General features: G+C 33.9%; 1 protein-coding gene and 1 long non-coding RNA gene across 2 annotated transcripts in view; one reads left to right on the forward strand and one right to left on the reverse strand.

Annotated features, from left to right (window-relative positions):
* Nucleotides 1-18,496, reverse strand: part of LOC123671605 (von Willebrand factor A domain-containing protein 8) — a 50,741-nt gene extending 32,245 nt beyond the window's left edge. Inside the window, exons 1-5 of the mRNA XM_045605571.1 lie at nucleotides 18,221-18,496; nucleotides 17,920-18,161; nucleotides 17,645-17,812; nucleotides 17,497-17,585; nucleotides 17,281-17,356 (exon numbers count right to left, since the gene is read on the reverse strand). Coding sequence (XP_045461527.1) covers nucleotides 17,281-17,356; nucleotides 17,497-17,585; nucleotides 17,645-17,812; nucleotides 17,920-18,161; nucleotides 18,221-18,395 — 750 coding nt within the window. The 5' untranslated portion in view covers nucleotides 18,396-18,496. The remainder of the gene's footprint in view (nucleotides 1-17,280; nucleotides 17,357-17,496; nucleotides 17,586-17,644; nucleotides 17,813-17,919; nucleotides 18,162-18,220) is intronic.
* LOC123671606 lies at nucleotides 3,373-5,466 on the forward strand. The gene is made up of 2 exons (XR_006746127.1): nucleotides 3,373-4,133; nucleotides 5,106-5,466. It is a non-coding gene; the product is annotated as an uncharacterized LOC123671606 (long non-coding RNA).
* Nucleotides 18,497-18,879: the final 383 nt, after the last annotated feature.

Here is an 18,879-nt window from a genome sequence, read left to right on the forward strand (position 1 = left end):
ATTTTTCTCAACAGAAGCTTGTTAGAGTGAATTCTCCGTATATCAGAAGTGATAATCAACTGTGATTAGACTGTTTTAATTGAATTTTGTCATAATTAATTTATTCGCTGATTTTATGTTTTTGTTCCAACTTACTGTTTATATGGTTTATAATATGAATCTTGGCTTCTTATTTTCAAATAGAGCGAATAAACTATTATCATTATTATTATTAATTATCATTCATGATTTTCGAGATTGTAGTTTAGATACATTGATTTATTTTCAACATGACAAAAAGAACGAAATTCATTTATCTTCTGTTCTAAATGAGAACTGTGATTAGAAATCTCATTCGAATTTTGTCATTATTCATGATTTTTGTGATTGTAGTCCAGATACATTCATTTATCTACTCCTATTGAATTATAAACTCATTATTCAACTGATTTTGAGCAATTAATAGTATCTATTAACAAACAGCGTGATTTATAATAACTCACTATTATAAATCGAAAAATATGGATCTGTGCTTCTATACTTCTCTGCTTCTATTCGATTGGCCGAAAGGGAACATTCCATTATTGTTATTGAGGGGAGGAATGTCCGAGGGAATGTCACTTTTGACGTTTTCAAATTAACTTGATATCTAATTATTGTGAATGTTTGGCTGAAAACGATTTATTCAGATAGTGAAGATGAAATATTATAAAGGTATACATTTCCAAAAGACAAACAGCTAATGTTACCATACAGAATTAATTGCCCGAAAAAATATAAAGAAGTTTGAAAAAATTTTCAAGATTGGTGTAGCAGTAAGATCATTAAGTAATCGTTTACAGGGAATATTTTTTGGTATATTTTAATGCATTTTTATAGACAATTATTAAGGTTTTTCAATAAATTTCTATGTCTGTACTCTGTACTGGATGTACTGGATTCGAGCTAGCCGAAGCTAGTTCGATTGTGATTGGTAGCACTAAGTTTCCATCTCTCTTGTACGGGATCGAGCATATTATGTTTATTTCCCGTTCCTTCTGTCTTTATTCTAAGTCTGTATTTTTTTCTTAGTATTTATTGATATAGTCGTAGATAAAGTATAGTATTCAACTTGCGGTAATGGTCATAACTCACTTGATGAATTACATCTGCGTGAGTTATGACCTACATTACCGCTCGTTGAATAATATACTATTATTTTCAACATGATGAAAATAACGAAGTTGATTAAGCTTGTTAAGTTGTGAGTGAATTCTGAGTATATGAGAAGAGATAATCAACTTTGATTAGCCTGTTTCATTCGAATTTTGCCATCATTCATGATTTCTGTGATTGTAGTCCAGATATATTCATTTATTTTCAACATGACAAAAACAACGCAATTCATTTATCTTAGTATTTTCTGTTCTAAATGAGAAGTTTGGAAGTATGTATATGTTGTTTTATTATACGACTCATCGCGAAACAAAATACTAAAAAAATATTGAAATTGTCAGAATGCAGGATTAAATGAATATTTATGTATTCAAATATAATAAATTATCATATTAATATCATCAGTGAATATGACTTAATCAAAATTAAATATAGAATTGGTTTTGTTGTTATTATTTTTAAATACCACTCATACCGGTTGCGTTTTATCAAACCTGTTTGAATTTTTATTAGAATGGAATTCCAAACAAGCATCGACTTCGACTGGAGCTAATACTGGCAATACTGCAGACATCGACATTAACGAAAAATCTAAATGTATCGGGTGTCCCAAAGTTTTTGTCTAGTCAGGGGATCTCAAAACACCTTTGAGCTAGAAAAAAAATGAATAGCACATTTTTGGGGTTCGATTTTTGAGAGAATTATTTTCAAGCTATGGGAGAAAATTGGAAAATGGCGAGAAATGAAAAGTTCTCCTAACTTCTTCACTATTGGTGCTATCAACATGAAACAACAACATTCTTATAATAAAAAAGACAATGTTTCTTATCACAAAGCGATGGTGGAATTGCGTTGCCAACTGCTTGATAACCCAGCTCATTCTCCAGATTGACCTTCAGTTAATTCTGACTTTCCTTTTTGCAGACCTCAAAAAACGCTACAGGAAGAATAATTAAGTTCTAATGAGGAACATAAAACTTTTTACAAAAATGACATTGACAAGTTAGGAGCGTTGGAGTAGATATATGACTCATGAAAGTGACTCTGCTAACGAATAAAGTCGAATTTTGGCTTTACATGAAAATTAAAATCTGAATTCAAGAGAAGTTTGTTTGTTGCAAAGTTTTTAGGTGCCTTAGCATATGATACAAATGTGTCCACGGCTCAAACTGTCTAGTACCAATACCTTAGGGATTCATCAAGCCTGGTAGGTCGACTTCAAATATTTATTATTTGACTTGATATCAAGCTACTTGATATTACTTGAGCTTGATATGTATTGAAAGATTTAAGTTGCCGAATATTTCAGATTTATTGATATTCATTTCACATAACAGAATATATATATTTTTTGATGAAATTCATTTAAGAGAGAATTTTTACGTATATTTGCATTTCCAATCAATTCGATTATTCAGATTCATGTAATTTTATAATATGAGACTACGAGAGCATATGTTCAATTGTTGAATTTTTTCGGGGAAATAACCACATAATTATAAAAAAAAACACCAAAAAGGGAAATTAATGGAATTGTTTAATTCTGAATCTGAAAGTTGAAAATTCATCAAAAATTTTCCGAAAAATGTATTCATTAGATACGTATTTTTTTATTCAGTATTTCAGATTTCATTTCCGGAAGTATCCTGTACTTGGTACATACCTCGAGTACTGATGTTACAAGAATTTTGTATTTGATTATTTAATTTTTATTGCCGGCGCTACCATGTTTTTGGAAATATTCAAAATTATTAGCCAGGAGATTTTAACCCCAGTAAAAGCTAGCAGGACCACAATATCAAGAAACCGTATTTTTTTTTAATATTTTTTATTTTGTTATGATTTAATTTGTGTTTCCATTTCAAAATATGAAGTTAATATTCTTGTTTTTTTTTGGTTTAATGAATAAAAGAGTTTTTTGCAATTTTACTTCTCATTTCATCATTTTTCTTAATGATGCACACACTACACAATATAACTGCGAAAAATTACGTAGCTGGATAGAAAGTACTTGATTTTTCAAGTACTTGATGAATAACTACTTGACTTGACATTGAAAAACTACTACTTGAACTTGACTTGAATTCAAGTCAAGCCAAGGCAATTAGCTTGAATAACAAATGAATCCATGAATCTCTACAATATATTTTCAATAGTCTACACAAATGATATTCAAATGGACGCATTTTCAGTAATGCCTGGTTACTCTGAGATCTTCAACTATAGTAAGCATCTATACTAATATACTGAGTTTGCACTCACTCGGATCAACTTCTCTTGCCTCCACAGTCTCTTACCTACCCCATGTATTCTATTAAAGGAAGTTTGAATATTCATCATTCTCTGAATGTAAACAAATGTTCATTTAAATTTTTTGAGCAATGTGTATAATTTTTTCCAATTGTAATATTGTTTGAGAAATAATTGTTCCAATGAATGAATAAATAAATGTTATCCCAATTATATCTACCATTTCCTGGAAGAAGTTTGAGATAGTGGATAATCGATAGGTTCGAATCTATGGAATCGGTTATTTCATGAGGTCTAGCGGTTAATCATATCGATCCGATTATTCGAAATCGAATGTTAGCCAGTTCAGTTTGAACCTTCATCAGAATTGAACCGCATCGATCTTGTGTTTATCTTGTGCCGGTATGAAAAACATGAGTAGGCAAATCTTCATCGTTTATATCCTATCCTTTCTCCTTTTAGTCAGTCTCAGTAAACAGTGCGAAACTATCAAATTCTTGGACGAGAAAGAAGTGTATAGGAACTGTTGTCGTATTGCGAAATCTGAAGAAGATTCTATGAGGAAAGACGCGTTCAAGCGAGTAATCAACTTAGATGGTCAGTTTTATGCCTGTATGAAAATGGTCCAAGTTCCCACTTTCGGAGTACACAATGCTATAGATACTATTGCACGTTGTCCAGATCATGAGATCTTCGACTTTTTGGGTGGCGAATGCGTTGAATCATTTTAATGCATTTGTCTGAAAGAAGTGAGTTGAGGAACATCTTAAACAGTCATTTCATTCACTTTTTTTTTTATTCAGTGAGTAGACAAAAATTGTATTCGAAATATTTTTCTAAATAGCGATCATCTATGAAAGTTAATTTGTTCTTTTTTTGTTAAATCTTCAAATAATTTCGGAACTGCATGAGCAGTTCCGAGAAGACTGATTGTCAATTGTTTACAAAAATTAACCCATGACCTATTCGATCTCAGTGGATCTACTTGGATTGAAGTCTGATTTGAAATTGATGTTACGAAACATACATAAATTTTATTATGTGTTCTAAAGGATTTTCCAATATGAGGTATCATTTTGACATTAGAAAGAAGTGTATATTTTAAGAGGAATCAATTGATGAATGTACATGATAACTACACGAATTCCACCTTCAATGTCTTCTGATTTTGATCCTCTCTTCGAGAAATAACATGACCAGAAAACTGTTCTTGCAAAATTGCAATTGTTTCGTTGCTTGTGTGACAAGTAGCGCTGTCTTGTTGAAAATAAACGTCGTCCACATCAATATCTCCCAATTCCTGCCTTAAAAAATTTCATGGCTCGGTAGCCAGGAAGGAGTTGTTTCTCAAAAATCATTTTTGGATTTTCCTAGCTACAAATGCGACAATTCGGCTTAATAAGTCTTCGAGTTCAAAATGGGCCTCATCACTGCAGAGATTTTTCGATGAAAATTTGGATGATTTTGATACATTTCAAAAACAGCGAAGAAACAGCGTTGCTGGTGATTATCAACTTGCTTTTCTTTTGCTTTTCCTTTCTCAAATGAATGTTTTAAATTTGGATTACCTTCATTATTAATCCAGTAAATTTCGTTGTCTAATCAACGTTATTGTATATTCATTTTCATATACTTTTTTAATTCAATATCAGCATATTTGATTTTCAACTTTAGATCCTTGCGTCAGTGTTGAATTTAATTTGAATTTTTTTTCACTGCAGCCATAGAGGACAAAACAGAGCCGTTCTTGGGCACGGAAGAAAGTTTCTAAGAAAAAAAAATCTTTCTCTAATGGAAGCCAAGGCTCGAAGCAGGCCCCTACAGGTTGCTTCACAAGGTGCATTACCATTAACTAATTCTTCATTCGTTGATAGATTTACTCTTTATTCGTCTGAAAATTCTTTCTTGGAGAAATATATTAGAAGAGATTTTAATTAAGAATTCAGTCTAATTTCTGAACCTGCTGATTGTTTGTCAATAATTCGCAATAATTATTGTTTCTTTTATATTATATTTATTTGTAATATAGGTTGCTAGTATATTATTTGTTAATAAATATACGAATAAACGAATTAAAGCTTATTTGTACTTATTTCCCGAAAACTGTAATTTTGTGATTGAAATTGACGATGAATAAATTATTGTTATTATTATTGTATATTTCGAATTTGTCATATTCAACCAGTTATTTATTTTTTGAATATCTACATCCATCGAGAATTGAAGTGGAATTTTAAAGTATCAAGCTCAACATAATACAAAGAAGAAGAATTCTTTCCAACCACCATCTAAAATACAAGTACAGAAGGCATTATTATTTTCAAAAATCCAAAAACGAACTATAAAGTGGCGAGTGTTTTAATAAAGGAGTGTTAGAATGAGCCTTAAGTATGCGTATTAAACATTATTTTCTCTTATTTACTGAATATTTTTGAAATTAATGGAATATTTTCATAATTATCCTTAGGTGATTTATCGGAAAAAAATATCCAATATTTCCGTGACCACAAAACCGACACAGTTGAGATTTTGCATGTAGATATGAAATAACAATTACTAGCTTCTTGAGAAATTTCACCCTGAACATATAATCAAAATCACATGAAATTCAAGAAGAATATTACAGAAGAAGTACCCAATTCCGTGACAATAGGTCCGATTGAGATGAGATTTTGCCTGTATATTTAGAATAACAATTTCAAATGTCATGCAGAATTTCTTCTAGAAATCGTCATTAGGACCATGGAAAATACATACATAATATCGAAAAAGAACCTTGCATTTCTATAACAACAGATCCCACAGTTGAATAAATATAAAAACAATTTCAAGCTTTATACAAAATTCAATGTTGATCATAATCACAGAAAATTCAAGAATATCGAGAAATAAGAAAAAAAATAAAAATCATCAACTGAAGAAGTATAATTATTATTGTGTCCATACTATAGATCACCCACTATAGAGTTAAATCTAGCAAATAACTGCGAAAAGCTTCGAAGTTTATGATCACCTTTTCATTGAAAAATAAATTTTGAAATCAAGCAACATACGGAGATGAACTCCAGAGCAATTAAAGATAAGTGAGGATCAAGGACGACTGCTTTGATATTATGTGAAACAAAGAAAACACAACATAAATTGAAAATAATAGTCATAGAATTTCCGCATAATTGAACAGATAACTGTTTCTGAGAATAGGAGGGCATACACGTCAAGACTTACTGGAGAAATTGGTCTATAAGGTTTATCGTTTCACGTTTTATTGTAAAAATGGACTGGGGTCTGTGGAAATACCTTAGAGCTTGATGGTTTTATCTAAAGTCTCTAACACTCTACGGAGAATATTATTTTTTTTGGATATGTAGTCCAAAAATGAAAAGATTTCCTAAGTTCCCCACACTTGTAACTTATTCTAGATATGGAGTTACTAGTTTTGGGGCTTTAAAGACGAATTCAGTAGAGCATCTTTGGTGTAATGAAAAAACAACTAAATAATTTTTGTTAATCAGCGATCGAACTAAAAATTGAGAATTCAAGAAGGCTGTTTCAATATTTCATAATGAAACCATTACTTAATGCCAACCATTGATTAGATATAAGTTTATTTGGTTGAGTAAAAAGTAATTTCGTATTTCCCGCCCTTTTTTTTCAACTAAGATTGTCTCGTTTGTTATTGGTAACATCGGATGATACGAAACGGCGTTGTAAAGGTGTGGGTTATAGAGGGTAGAAAGAAGGAGAATAATTTTCCCGTTTCAAAAGTCTCCGTTGAACTGATCTGAATTCGTGGCGCTAGTGTAGCTAAAGGGCGAATTTCATAGGAAACGTCATAAATAACTGATAGACATTAGGGTAAGATTCAATAAAAGGATTCCTCCTAGACCTAATGGTCTATTGTGCCTCTCATCAGAGCTATTATCGCCATAATGTGATCCACAGCTCGCCTTCCAGTTCCAGAGTTCTAATGATCTCCAGTAGCTGGGATGGCTTTAAGGAGGCTTCTTCCTCACTTCTACAAGTTTCTTGTCCAAAGTAGATTTTGCGTTGGATAGGAATGACGAGGCATTCTGTCACCTGGTGATCCGGAGTTTCTTCCTCCTTTCCACAGAATCTGGTCGTGTCCATTTCTGCTAGACCCATCCTCGTGAGGTGTTTCCTAAGACGACAATATCCTGTGAGGAAACCAGTGAGGAGATGTAGTATATTCTTGCTAACATCCAGATACTTCATGGATCTCACAGAGTCAAAGTTTCGAAGAAACTTTTTGGAATTATCCAACCCAGGAAGATTCCACCAGAGTGTTTTTCTTTAGGTTTTTTTTCTCCTGAAATTCTTTTTTGTAGGTACATTTGTCTGCGCCACAGAAAGGTTCCGGGCCAATGAAAGCAGTTTGTACACTGGTGGTCCTACTGTCTAAATTCCTTTTCCGCTGGACACTTTCTCAACACTCCAACCAAAGGAATTATTCTACTTATATTTACCCTCCATAGTCAAAAAGTACTGATAGAGATAAACAAGAATGAAAGTGTTTTCGTCTTCTTGGGATATCTGCCTAGGTCAAAACTAGTGCCATTGTGGAGAATTTTTGAATCCTTATTTATCTTTTTTCGCTAGACACTTTCTCAACAGTTCTACCGTAAGAGATTATTCTTTCTTTGACAGTATTGTTCTTGTAGGTTCAGTCGTGGACTATCGTGCTTCGAGTATGGAGGTTTCAAAGGGAGAAAATCGCCATATTTTACATTTTTAATACCTAAAAGAGTAAAACGCGTCAAAAGTGACCAAAAAAATTTGCAATACTCTCATAGACTGAATATCCATCAGTAAATCACAACAAAATCAACCCATTTCTGAAGCAGATGGCGACTGAAGATGAAAAAAGGGACACTTACGATAATGTCAAGCGGCAGAGACTTTGACCAAGCCAGGATTGTTTCCTCTCCACTTGTTCAGTTTTGCCCTATGTGAACAATTCGACCGTTTGAAGCTGGCGATCGAACAGAAGCGGCTAGGAATGGTGATAAAAGGTAAATCGTGTTTCATCCGGACATATCTTTGATGACGAGCCAGAATCTCTGGGAGTTCGGATGGGAAGCTCTTATGGATCCACCTTATAGTCCTGTGTATGACTAACGCGTTTGGGAGAATACATTTGGCCTCAATATAGTGGCCAGCGGATATTGTTTGTCCGAGTTCTTTTTCTTCTAGGACTCTATTGGCTGTTATATCACTGGTATTAGAGATTACTATTGTCTTGTTTAGGTTAATTAATATGCTGTAAATTAAAATGTTATCTCTTCCAGACAGCATATAACATTTTTTGTAAGGATTCCTGATTGTCTGAGAATATGACCGAGTCGTCAGCATATCTAATGTTGTTGAGTATAATCCCGTTAATCCTGTTTCCCTCTTAGGTATCCTTCAGTGCTTCCTTGCAAATTTTCTCAAAGTATATATTTAGAAGGACAGGTGAGATAATGGAATCCTGCCTGACTCCTCTCTGAATTTCAGCTTTCTATCTTGATGTTAGGTTTCTGATACTAATAGAGATTCCTGATGATTTTGATTACGTTACTGTATCACATTTTTTTCCTCAGACATTTCAATAGTTTTGGGTGTTGCTTTTTTGTAGTCAATGAAGCATGCATAAACATCTTTCCTTTGATCTCGACATTTGTACAGCAAAATATTGGGACTACACAAGGCATCACGTGTACCCAAGCATCTCCTGAAACCAAATATGTAAAAGTAGTTCACTTTTCATATCTGTTTCAAATTTCTGTATATTCTCTGGTGTATGTATTAGTCTGTATCATTGAAAATATTAAACCAATTGCAGTTGGACTTTAATTGGGTGATTTTGCCAGCTCAACTGATATTATATTAGAGCTCTGTTAAAATATAACTATATATTTCGATGGAGTCGGATCTGCTACGTTAAACAACCCAAAAATAACCACGTTTAACTATGTATAACATTTATTCTCAGAGTTTCAACACCAAACTTTCAACTTCTATCACGAGACAACCAAAATTGCCAATTCGCGTGAACGTCCTATTGTGGAATAATTCACATATAATTGTTGCGAACTGTTTCAGTGTATTTATGTAACTTTCTTCGCAATCTGCATATTCATTCTGTTGCAGAAAAGTTTGAGAGCATTATTTCACTGCAGTGAGCAATCAAATGCAGATGGCATGTTTGAAACTATTCCCATATTAAAGGGTTAATTTGTCATCAGAGGAGCTTCTAATGCTTAATAGGGCGAAAGTTACAGAAGAGTTCGCAAGTAGCCCAGAGACTATGATTTTGAAACAAGACGACCTACTTTCACACAGAAAAGTTTGAAATTCATATACCTATCATAACTGAAAATAGGGAAATTTTATTTATAGAGTTTTATTGAATTCTTGAAATTAATAGATTCGCTAATTTTGAAGGTTTTGAAGTACATAGGCGTACAAATCTCCAATTTCAACTTTTCCTAGTATGTCTTGACCACTTTCGCAACATAGGGTCGAGCATTGTCAAGCTGTAAAATCACTTTATCATGTCTCTTGTTGTATTGCGGCCGTTTGTATTTCATTGCTCGGCTCAAACGCATTAATTGCGTTCGATAACGATCAACTGTAATTGTTTCAGTCGGTTTGAACAACTCTAATACACTACGCTGAGCTGGTCCCACCAAATACTGAGCATGACTTTGGAACCCTGAATATTCGGTTTGGCCGTCGACGTGGAACAATGGGCGGGATATCCCCATGATTTTCTGCGGTTGGAATTATAGTATGAACTCATTTTTCGTCTTCAGTCAGAATGCGATGTAGAAATCTTTTCCGTCTTTGCCTTGCAAGCAGCTGTTCACAAACATAAAAACGTCGTTCAACATCTCTCGGCTTCAACTTGTACGGCATCCAATTTCCTTGTTTTTTAATCATTCCCATGACTTTCAGGCGTTTTGAAATGGCTTGTTGCGTGACTTTCAATGATCCTGCCAATTATTGTTGCGTTTGACACGAGTCTTGATCAAGTAATGCCCCCAATTCTGCATCTTCGAAAACCTCTCTCTCTTCCACCGCCATGCTGGTCTTCGACGTTAAAATCACCGTTCTTGAAGCGTTGAAACTACTCTTGGCACATTCTTTAACTAAATGCGGCCTCACCATAGCTATTCGAGAACATTCGATGAGCCTCAGACGCAGATTTCTTAAAGCAGAAAATTAAAACCTCCCACAAATGACTTTTGGCTCGTTCGTAAGCTGACATGTTTAATCGAGAATAACTTTATGATGCAGACACAAATCGACTAATATTTCGATGGCGTAATGTTTACAAATATCTAAGATTTTTGTATGAAATCTACGATTACCATTTACCTCTACAGCGATCTATTGCAAAAAGGCAGAAGCAAAGTTGTACACCTAATACAAAATTTGCAACAACTTGTGGGATTTGGATAAACTGATGTTTTCCCACCATGCCTTTAACATTTTCCATTTGAATATTTGAAGAAAAAGCGATCAAGTGGCATATGATCTTGGCTTGTTGGTTCTGTAGATGCTTTCAACTACTTCGAAGACAACTGATAGGAGTATGCAATTATTAATTTTTCAGATCGGGAGGTCCTCTTTTTCTTTCCATGAAATGTTTGTCAACTTATTCATTTTTTTCGTTGGATTTATCCGGTAACAAATTAAAGATGACCATTTCAGCAGCATTTACCAATTCTGGTGCATGGTCACAATGACATTTGTCACAATGACAAATTGTCACAGAAACGATTTAAAAGAAATGCATAGATGGGCCTTTTATGTCAAATTTGATAGTTCATTTTGGGGACAAAATTTGTTTACTGAAAATGCTTTCACTATCTATCCATTACTCTGAGTAAGAATGAGAACACAATCGAAAATCGGTATTTATTTGAAAAATCGTTAATTTATGATAATGTTGATGGCAATTTCAGAAAAAAAATAGTAATTGTACCACTTAGTGGAAGCACATTCTAGAACTTCAACAACGTTTGTTGTTGGCATTGGCCACACATTACATTGTTGTCCAGGAGGTATTGTTTTTAAATACCTTTTCAAATCGAATGGGGAATTAAGAAATTCAAATTGGGAATAATAAATTTCAAATTGAGACGACATTTATTTGATTATGATTTTTTCTATGAAATTTACGCATCTTTGTAAGTCAAGGGTGTAGGTATCGAACGAATCTAAGCAAAAGTTTAATTAAAGAAAATGCTTCTTATCAAAATGAAAGATCCAGAATATTTTGAAAATTACATTATTGAATGTTTGTTTACAGATTTTTTATTGAATGAATTTGATTAATTCTCAATTTTAATTTGTTAGGTCTCAATTTGAAATTGAAATGAAGGTATAGATACACAATAGTTATTCATAATACAAGTGCAGAAGGCATTGTTTTTTTTACAGGAGTTCGAAATTCAAAAACGGGCCACGTGTCGAGGTTCTGAATGAACGAGTGGTAGAATGAACCTTCTCTACGAATATTATACATTATTTTCTCTAATTCACTGGATTTTTATTGAACTTAATGAAATATTTCAATGAATATCGTTTAGTAATTTTTGCATTGGAAAATGTGGGTTGGTAGTTTCGGTACCACAAATTTGACAGATATTAGATAAGTCCGTGGTAGGAGAATTCCGAGTACAAACATATAATAATAATATATTATAACTATGAAATCTGTGCAAATCTGCGATATTCTCATACGATTTTGTTCAACAAGATGTGGCAGAATGATTAGCCACAGAATTAGAGCACTATTCTGTAACAGGTTATAATTAATAAAACTTAAAAATTATTGAACAAAATTAAAGCATTTCATTTTATTGCACTATCGAACTACATTTGCTGATAACAGAAATTTCATCAACTTCCAACATAATTTGAGGAAAATTCGGCATGAAAATATGCAGCTGTCTCTTGTCATTAACACAACACGAATGTTTCGAATCATCACTGGACTCAGTTAACTTCCCGTTGTCCAACACAGCCCTCTCTTCGTTTTGTCCTATTCTCTCTTTGTCCAAATTGATACCGTTACATTTTAGGATGGACTCGTCGCTGCTATAACAGTCATCTTCCAAATCAGAGGTTATACTCTCATCCTCTTCGAAAGCAACTTGATACCTTCTTTGGAAGGTCAGGTTAGACTTCTGGAAGCCATGGTAGTAAGTTTTATTAACTGGAATAATACCTGCAGTAACAACTCTTGGTTTTGTCAACGGGATTCTCTTGAAATTAGCGATGGATTGAGAGCAAGAACCATTTTGCGTTGCTAGATCTAACCACATCAACACCCTGTCGCTCAAAGATGGAGATTCATCATCGGACTGCAACAGTTTGGTCCCGATTGGATAGTTATCAGCCAGTATACTATTTCTAGAAGCATCCTCCACGTCTATAGTGTAAGCCCTAGTGATCTTTCTGTATTTGTTCTCGTTATGTTGAGACTGCAACCGAACGTCTTCTACCTCGTTCTGGATCTTCTCAATTCTTTCTAAATTCTGTGAAATACTTCGTTTCTTGGAAGATTTCTTAGCTTTGTTATTCCTCACCGAATCTATCCTCAAACTCTTGAATTTTTTCAAACGCAACTTCACCGATGGAACCCTCAAAGGGGGAGCGTTAGGGACTGTGGTTCTTGAAGAGTTAACCTTTGCTTTGGAGGATTCTGTCGATGATTTTCTGGAGGATTTTTCCGCTTCTTCTTTGAGGAGGACGTGTCTGTGACCGTCTTTCCATACAGTCTTGACGAACAGCGATCTAGTGCTGGATTCCCAAAGAGCAGACATCACCCAACACTTTATTGCATTCTTGTTGTTACTCGGATGTTGTATTTTCTTGTTTATTGTTTTTTAACATTGTTTTTATCGTTTTTTTCAACCTTTGTAATTCGTATTCACGTACTATGGTGAGCTACAATTGTGGCGATGCCGCACATATTCGAAAACATTTTTTTATAGACGTAGTTGTCACTTTTCACCTCGTTATCGATGCAGAGACCACGTTTCCAACTTCAGGCGGTAACCAGGCGATTTTGTCACGAATATTAAACTGCCACCGTTTCTGTGACTAGGGAGACTCGCCGAATTCGAATGTGGGGGTTGGTTCATTCAGAAATGGGGACAAACCGCGAAGATCGCTCCAAGATTCTCTGGGGACAGGTACGGTATATCGCGACGTGCTATTGTCGCTTTCGTAGAGAACAGAGTGACGGGGAGATCCGTAGAGCTGGCTTTATATATTTTGACGTTATTTGCGATACACGTGATTCTTGAGGTTGGGGGGGTGTAGTCTGCGCCAGAGAGACGAGAAGGGGATGATGAATTGATTACGCTAATTCCTCCCAGTTTTAACTGGAGTTCATGACTGAAATTAATTTATTCGGTTGGGAATACTTCTTTTGATTGATGCGTATGGGGTTTTTTCATGATTGCTTGTTGTTTTGTTATTTACGATGGTTTTTTTTTTCGGCGATGATATTCCGAATGAGATTATTTCAATATTTACTTTCGTCTTGAATAAAAATCAAACTGAGTGCGTAACAATAAGATAAAATATTTAAAAACACATTATTAAGGCCCAGTTTCACCAAACAGCACTTGATCCCAGATTGATTAAACTCCGCTTGATACTAAAGCAGGCTTAACAGTGTTTTCTGTTTCACCATGCATCAACCCGTCCAAAGATGATCGCGATTAACCAAATCGCGATTAAATAGTCAGACCATTTGGCAACGTTGTGAACAAAGAGTTATAATAGTGTTCTGTATCGTATTAGCAGTGATGACCACCATTGGCGCTAGGTGTCAGGTGTCATTCATTCATAACTTATAACATTTCAAAACATTTGTCATCTTGTAAACAAAAAACAAAGTTAATTTTTGCCGAAAATGTCGAGTGATGTGCTTCGAAATGTCGGAAACTTGCAGAAGTTAAAAAGAAATTATCCCATTTCACAAAACCACACATTCTGGAAAAAAAACTATATAAGTAATTTTATTAACTTATTTATTTTTATTAACAAGTTTAACTGCTTCTTAAATAATATTTCAATCAAACATATCAATAAATTATTCTTTGCAATAAATTTCATAAAACACAAAAACAAAGTTTACGTGTATTTTAAATGGGAAATATTGAGCCTATACATATAGTCATATTTTGATAAAATTGACCCAAAAATTAGAAATTTCCGGAAAAATAATTACATAGACAAGAGTTCCATACTGATAAATAATTATTAATCTCAACTTTAAAGGTTATAATCCTCCAAAAATGGCCGATTAGTGCTAAATCGCGATTGGTCGATTAAATGGCGCTTTGGAGTGTGGTGAAACGCTACATTACATTAATCGTGATCTAAGGCCTCACTTAAGAGCTAAGTCAAGATTAAAGCATTTGGTGAAACTGGGCCTAAGGGATTGTGGCTCTCTTATATCCTTCGACTCCCCCCCATAGAGTAGAGTGTTTTAAAAATTACTTTTTTCGAAAGTAATAAAGGAATTTTTGATATTATACAGGGTTAGAACTATTTAGAAGGACACTACAGGGATATCGAAAACCGTTAGAGATAAAGAGTGGCTCAAATTACAAAAAAGTTGCATTATATAGAGATTGGTGTGTTGGTGTTAACAGATCCAAAATATCTCCAATGGTGCTCGAGAAATCTCGAAAAAACTGAAAATCGAGATCTTCTTTTTTTCTGTATTACTCATTTGTTTCTGGTGATTATTTCACGAAATTCGGTTTGTTGCCATGATGCAATATAGAGATTTTAATGGTATCGTCCGATTTTTTCTGTTCTCCATTAGTTCAGAGACGCGATAGTCAATTTGGTTCTCCTTATGTGGCGATGAAGAAAAAAATAACGAATTTAATAATGTATCACATTCTACAAAAATTTCGAGTCTAGCTTCGCAAATTTGGCCTTCTTTATATTTTTTTGTTTGAAGAGTAGGCTGGTTCAGAATTGTCAAATGACTTGTTACTTCGTGGCAATCACTCAGAATCCCTTAAGCATGCCGTCTCTGGAGATTCTGGGCACCAATCATAAGATCCAATCTGAGTAAATTGAACACTGTTCAGGTTGGTAGCATCTCGACACCATCAAATTAGAAAGGAGTCGGAATTCGGACGAAAAACTGCACACACCATCTGCGCAACCCGAAAATTCGTCTAGTGCGCATCCCAACTGCGCATACCGGAAAAAAGGTGTAACTTATATTAAGCATAATGCGTATAGATTACCAACTGCTTCTGTAGACTAGTGGTGAGAGTTAAGGGATTGGAACCTATACGACTAAAGTTCGAACCCCGATATCCTCATACAAATTCTAAAAAAAAGTATGGTGCGTACAAGTCCAGACAGACCAAGTATGGCAAACGTTTCTTCTCAGAACCAAACAATCGGCTCTTCACAGGACTAACCCTGAAGAAGGCAGGAGGAATGCTTGCCGAAACGTCGGAAACAACCAACAGCACAGATGATGGAAATAGCCCAATAAATACTATCTAACATTTAGTCCATCATCAATATCTAGACAACAATCAATCAATCGTATTCTAAGTTAATGGTTAAGCCATGCCATTTGCCATTTCCATGCTCAATTTGGACGAATTGCCGCCACTGTGTTTTATTGTCACTGTATAAATCTAAGTGTATATGTATAAGTAATTTAATAATATACAGTGGTGACACGCCTGATCTTTTGGTTTACATTCTCCGTTTAGCTGATTTTTGGGATTTATTCGAAATGTAAGGCCCATTTTATTGAGTCACTGTAATAGGTATTCTTCAGTTGAATAAATTTGTTCTATATTAGTTATTTATAATACAAGTGCAGAAGGCATTGATATTCTTCCACGAGTTCAAAATTCAAAAACGAGCCACGAAGTGGCGAGTTTTGGAATGAACGAGTGATAGAATGAGCCTTCTGTACGAGTATTATACATTATTTTCTCTAATTCATTGCATTTTCATTGAAATTAATGAAATTTTTCCATAAATATATTTTAGTGATTTTTGCATTGAAAAATGTTGGTTGGCAGAACTGATTTCTTTAAGGCAAATTGATGAATTGACAGACGAAGCCGTGGCGGAAAGTTCGGAGTACCACCATAGAATAATAAAATATAACCATGAAAACTGTGCGTTTCTGATATATTCTCGCACGATTTTGTTCTACAAGATGTGGAAGAATGAACGGAATAACCACAGAATTAGAGAAACAAATTTATCAGGCCCAATAATTTTAATTTTGACGACGTGTCAGTTCAGTCAATTGTATTATTAAGTTCTATGGTTAAGCCTTATGGTTCGCTTTTTTTAGGCTGAATATGAACGAATTGTCGCCACTGTGTTTTATTAAGTCACTGAATAAATATTTAAAGTAACTTAATTAAACACAGTGTCGACAATTCATTCAAATTGGTCCTAAAAATGGCGAATTGGGACATAGAACCATAAAACTTAAGAATACGATTCACTGAACTGACACACGTCAAAATTAAAATTATTGGCCTGATATTATTTGATTTTATATAGAAGAAATTTATTCAACTGAAGAATACTACAGTGACTGAATAAAATGGGACCTACATTTTGAATAAATCCCAAAACTCAGGTAAATGGAGTATGTAAACAAAAAGCCGCCATATTTAGGCTCAGCCAATCAAAAACGAGACCACGCCACTGTGGGTAATAAATTCACTGTATAAATATCCAACCATAAGCGCCATCTCCATTTCACTAGCGGCAATACCAAGTGCCACAAACTGTTGGCGCTGACAAATTATAGTTTATTTGAAGTGCAGGTTTTTGGTTCTCAAAATATATGGAAAACTAACTTACCTGATAGCTGAACATATTGACATCTCTGGCTTGAAATCTTGATCTCAAGGGTGGATCTAAGGGATTGCCTCTATATCTACAAAATTATAAAGTTATTATGCCTGTTAACTGAAGATCATTTTTTGTATTTAAGTTTTGCAAACTGGCAATATTATGAAAATTGGGATAGATGTAGAAAAGTATTGACTCAAATTCAATAGTTCAGAATTTATTTACCTTGGTACAGGAAGTCCTATTGCGATAACTCTGAAATTTTCATCAACTCTCACAAGTTTCCATTTGTTCATTTCTTGTTCACCATATTTCTGTTAATGAAGAAATATACAGTAATTGGTGAGACTGACAATCCAGAAAATACAATTACCTCTAGAAGCTCATCATATCTTTGTGCTGGTATTAAGGAACGACCATCTTCAAGATGCATTTCTCTATTTTCTAATAGATTATTCAAAACTGGTAGCACATTTCTTTCAGCTTTTTCAATTCCATCTAAGACTAATACTCGACCTTCTGTGGCTGCCCTAACTGCGCTCTATAACAAAAGGAATCAATTTCTACAAATGCAGAGTCCTTACGTTATTTGAGTTAATTTTCATATGTAAGAAGTGTAAGCAAATTTCAGATGTTAGAAATAATGACCTGATCGAAATATGTGGCAGTCCCATTTACAATTTCTCTGCGTTGTTTTAAATCAGACTCAGTGGTATCTCTACTTAACGATATATACTCAAGTTCTTTATTTGTTAAATCCAAATACTTCATCGCTAAATGTCTTTTAACAGGTCCCGGTGGACCTAACAAAAATATATCTTGTCCTAATAAATCCTTTTTCATCATCCATTGTATATGATGTAAAGTGCTTTGGTTCTCTGATCCAGAATCTGCAGAAGTATCACAAGTGTTATAGCAATACTTGATTGTTAATTAAAATTCAACTCACAGTATTTTCGAGGAACATATTCCTCTTTAAGAGCTTGCTTTATTTCTTTTGTGGTATTTCCAATTGTAACAGATTCTGTTGAATACGACGAACTTAAATTATTTCTTGTTAATTTAGTTCTGAAAAGAAAATTATTCAAAACTTTCAATCTTTTCGCAGCTTTGTTCAACAGCATGATTCTTTATGAAATTCAATTAGCAGTTCAAAGGTCAGGAAATACGATTCTGTTCACATCAATCTTGAATAATTGTGATAGACTGATAGACATGATTTGAAATATTTGTAATTTGAAAATCTGCAAAAGAAAGGTTAAATCGGATGAAATGAACTACCGTTCATTTGATCTAAACGTCATGGTGACTATTCGAATTGATTTTATAAATTTATAGTTTATAAAATGGGTTTTATAAATAACTGTGTATTTCTAACTTGTATTTGTTATTTTATTCCGAAAATAGCTCAATGATCGTTACCATCAATATCTGTTATTCTTAACAACGAACTTAATAACATTATTGTTATTCTATTATCTATTTTTTTTGTGATGTGTATACGGTAGTTAAAAGCACAATTCAAAATTATTTTCATATACAAGGTGGCCACTTTTTCAATGGGATTGTATTGGTAACTTTTAAACCATAAGAGTTAGAAGGTCGATC

This window comes from Harmonia axyridis, chromosome 1 (assembly GCF_914767665.1).
Source record: "Harmonia axyridis chromosome 1, icHarAxyr1.1, whole genome shotgun sequence".
Taxonomy (NCBI): domain Eukaryota; kingdom Metazoa; phylum Arthropoda; class Insecta; order Coleoptera; family Coccinellidae; genus Harmonia; species Harmonia axyridis.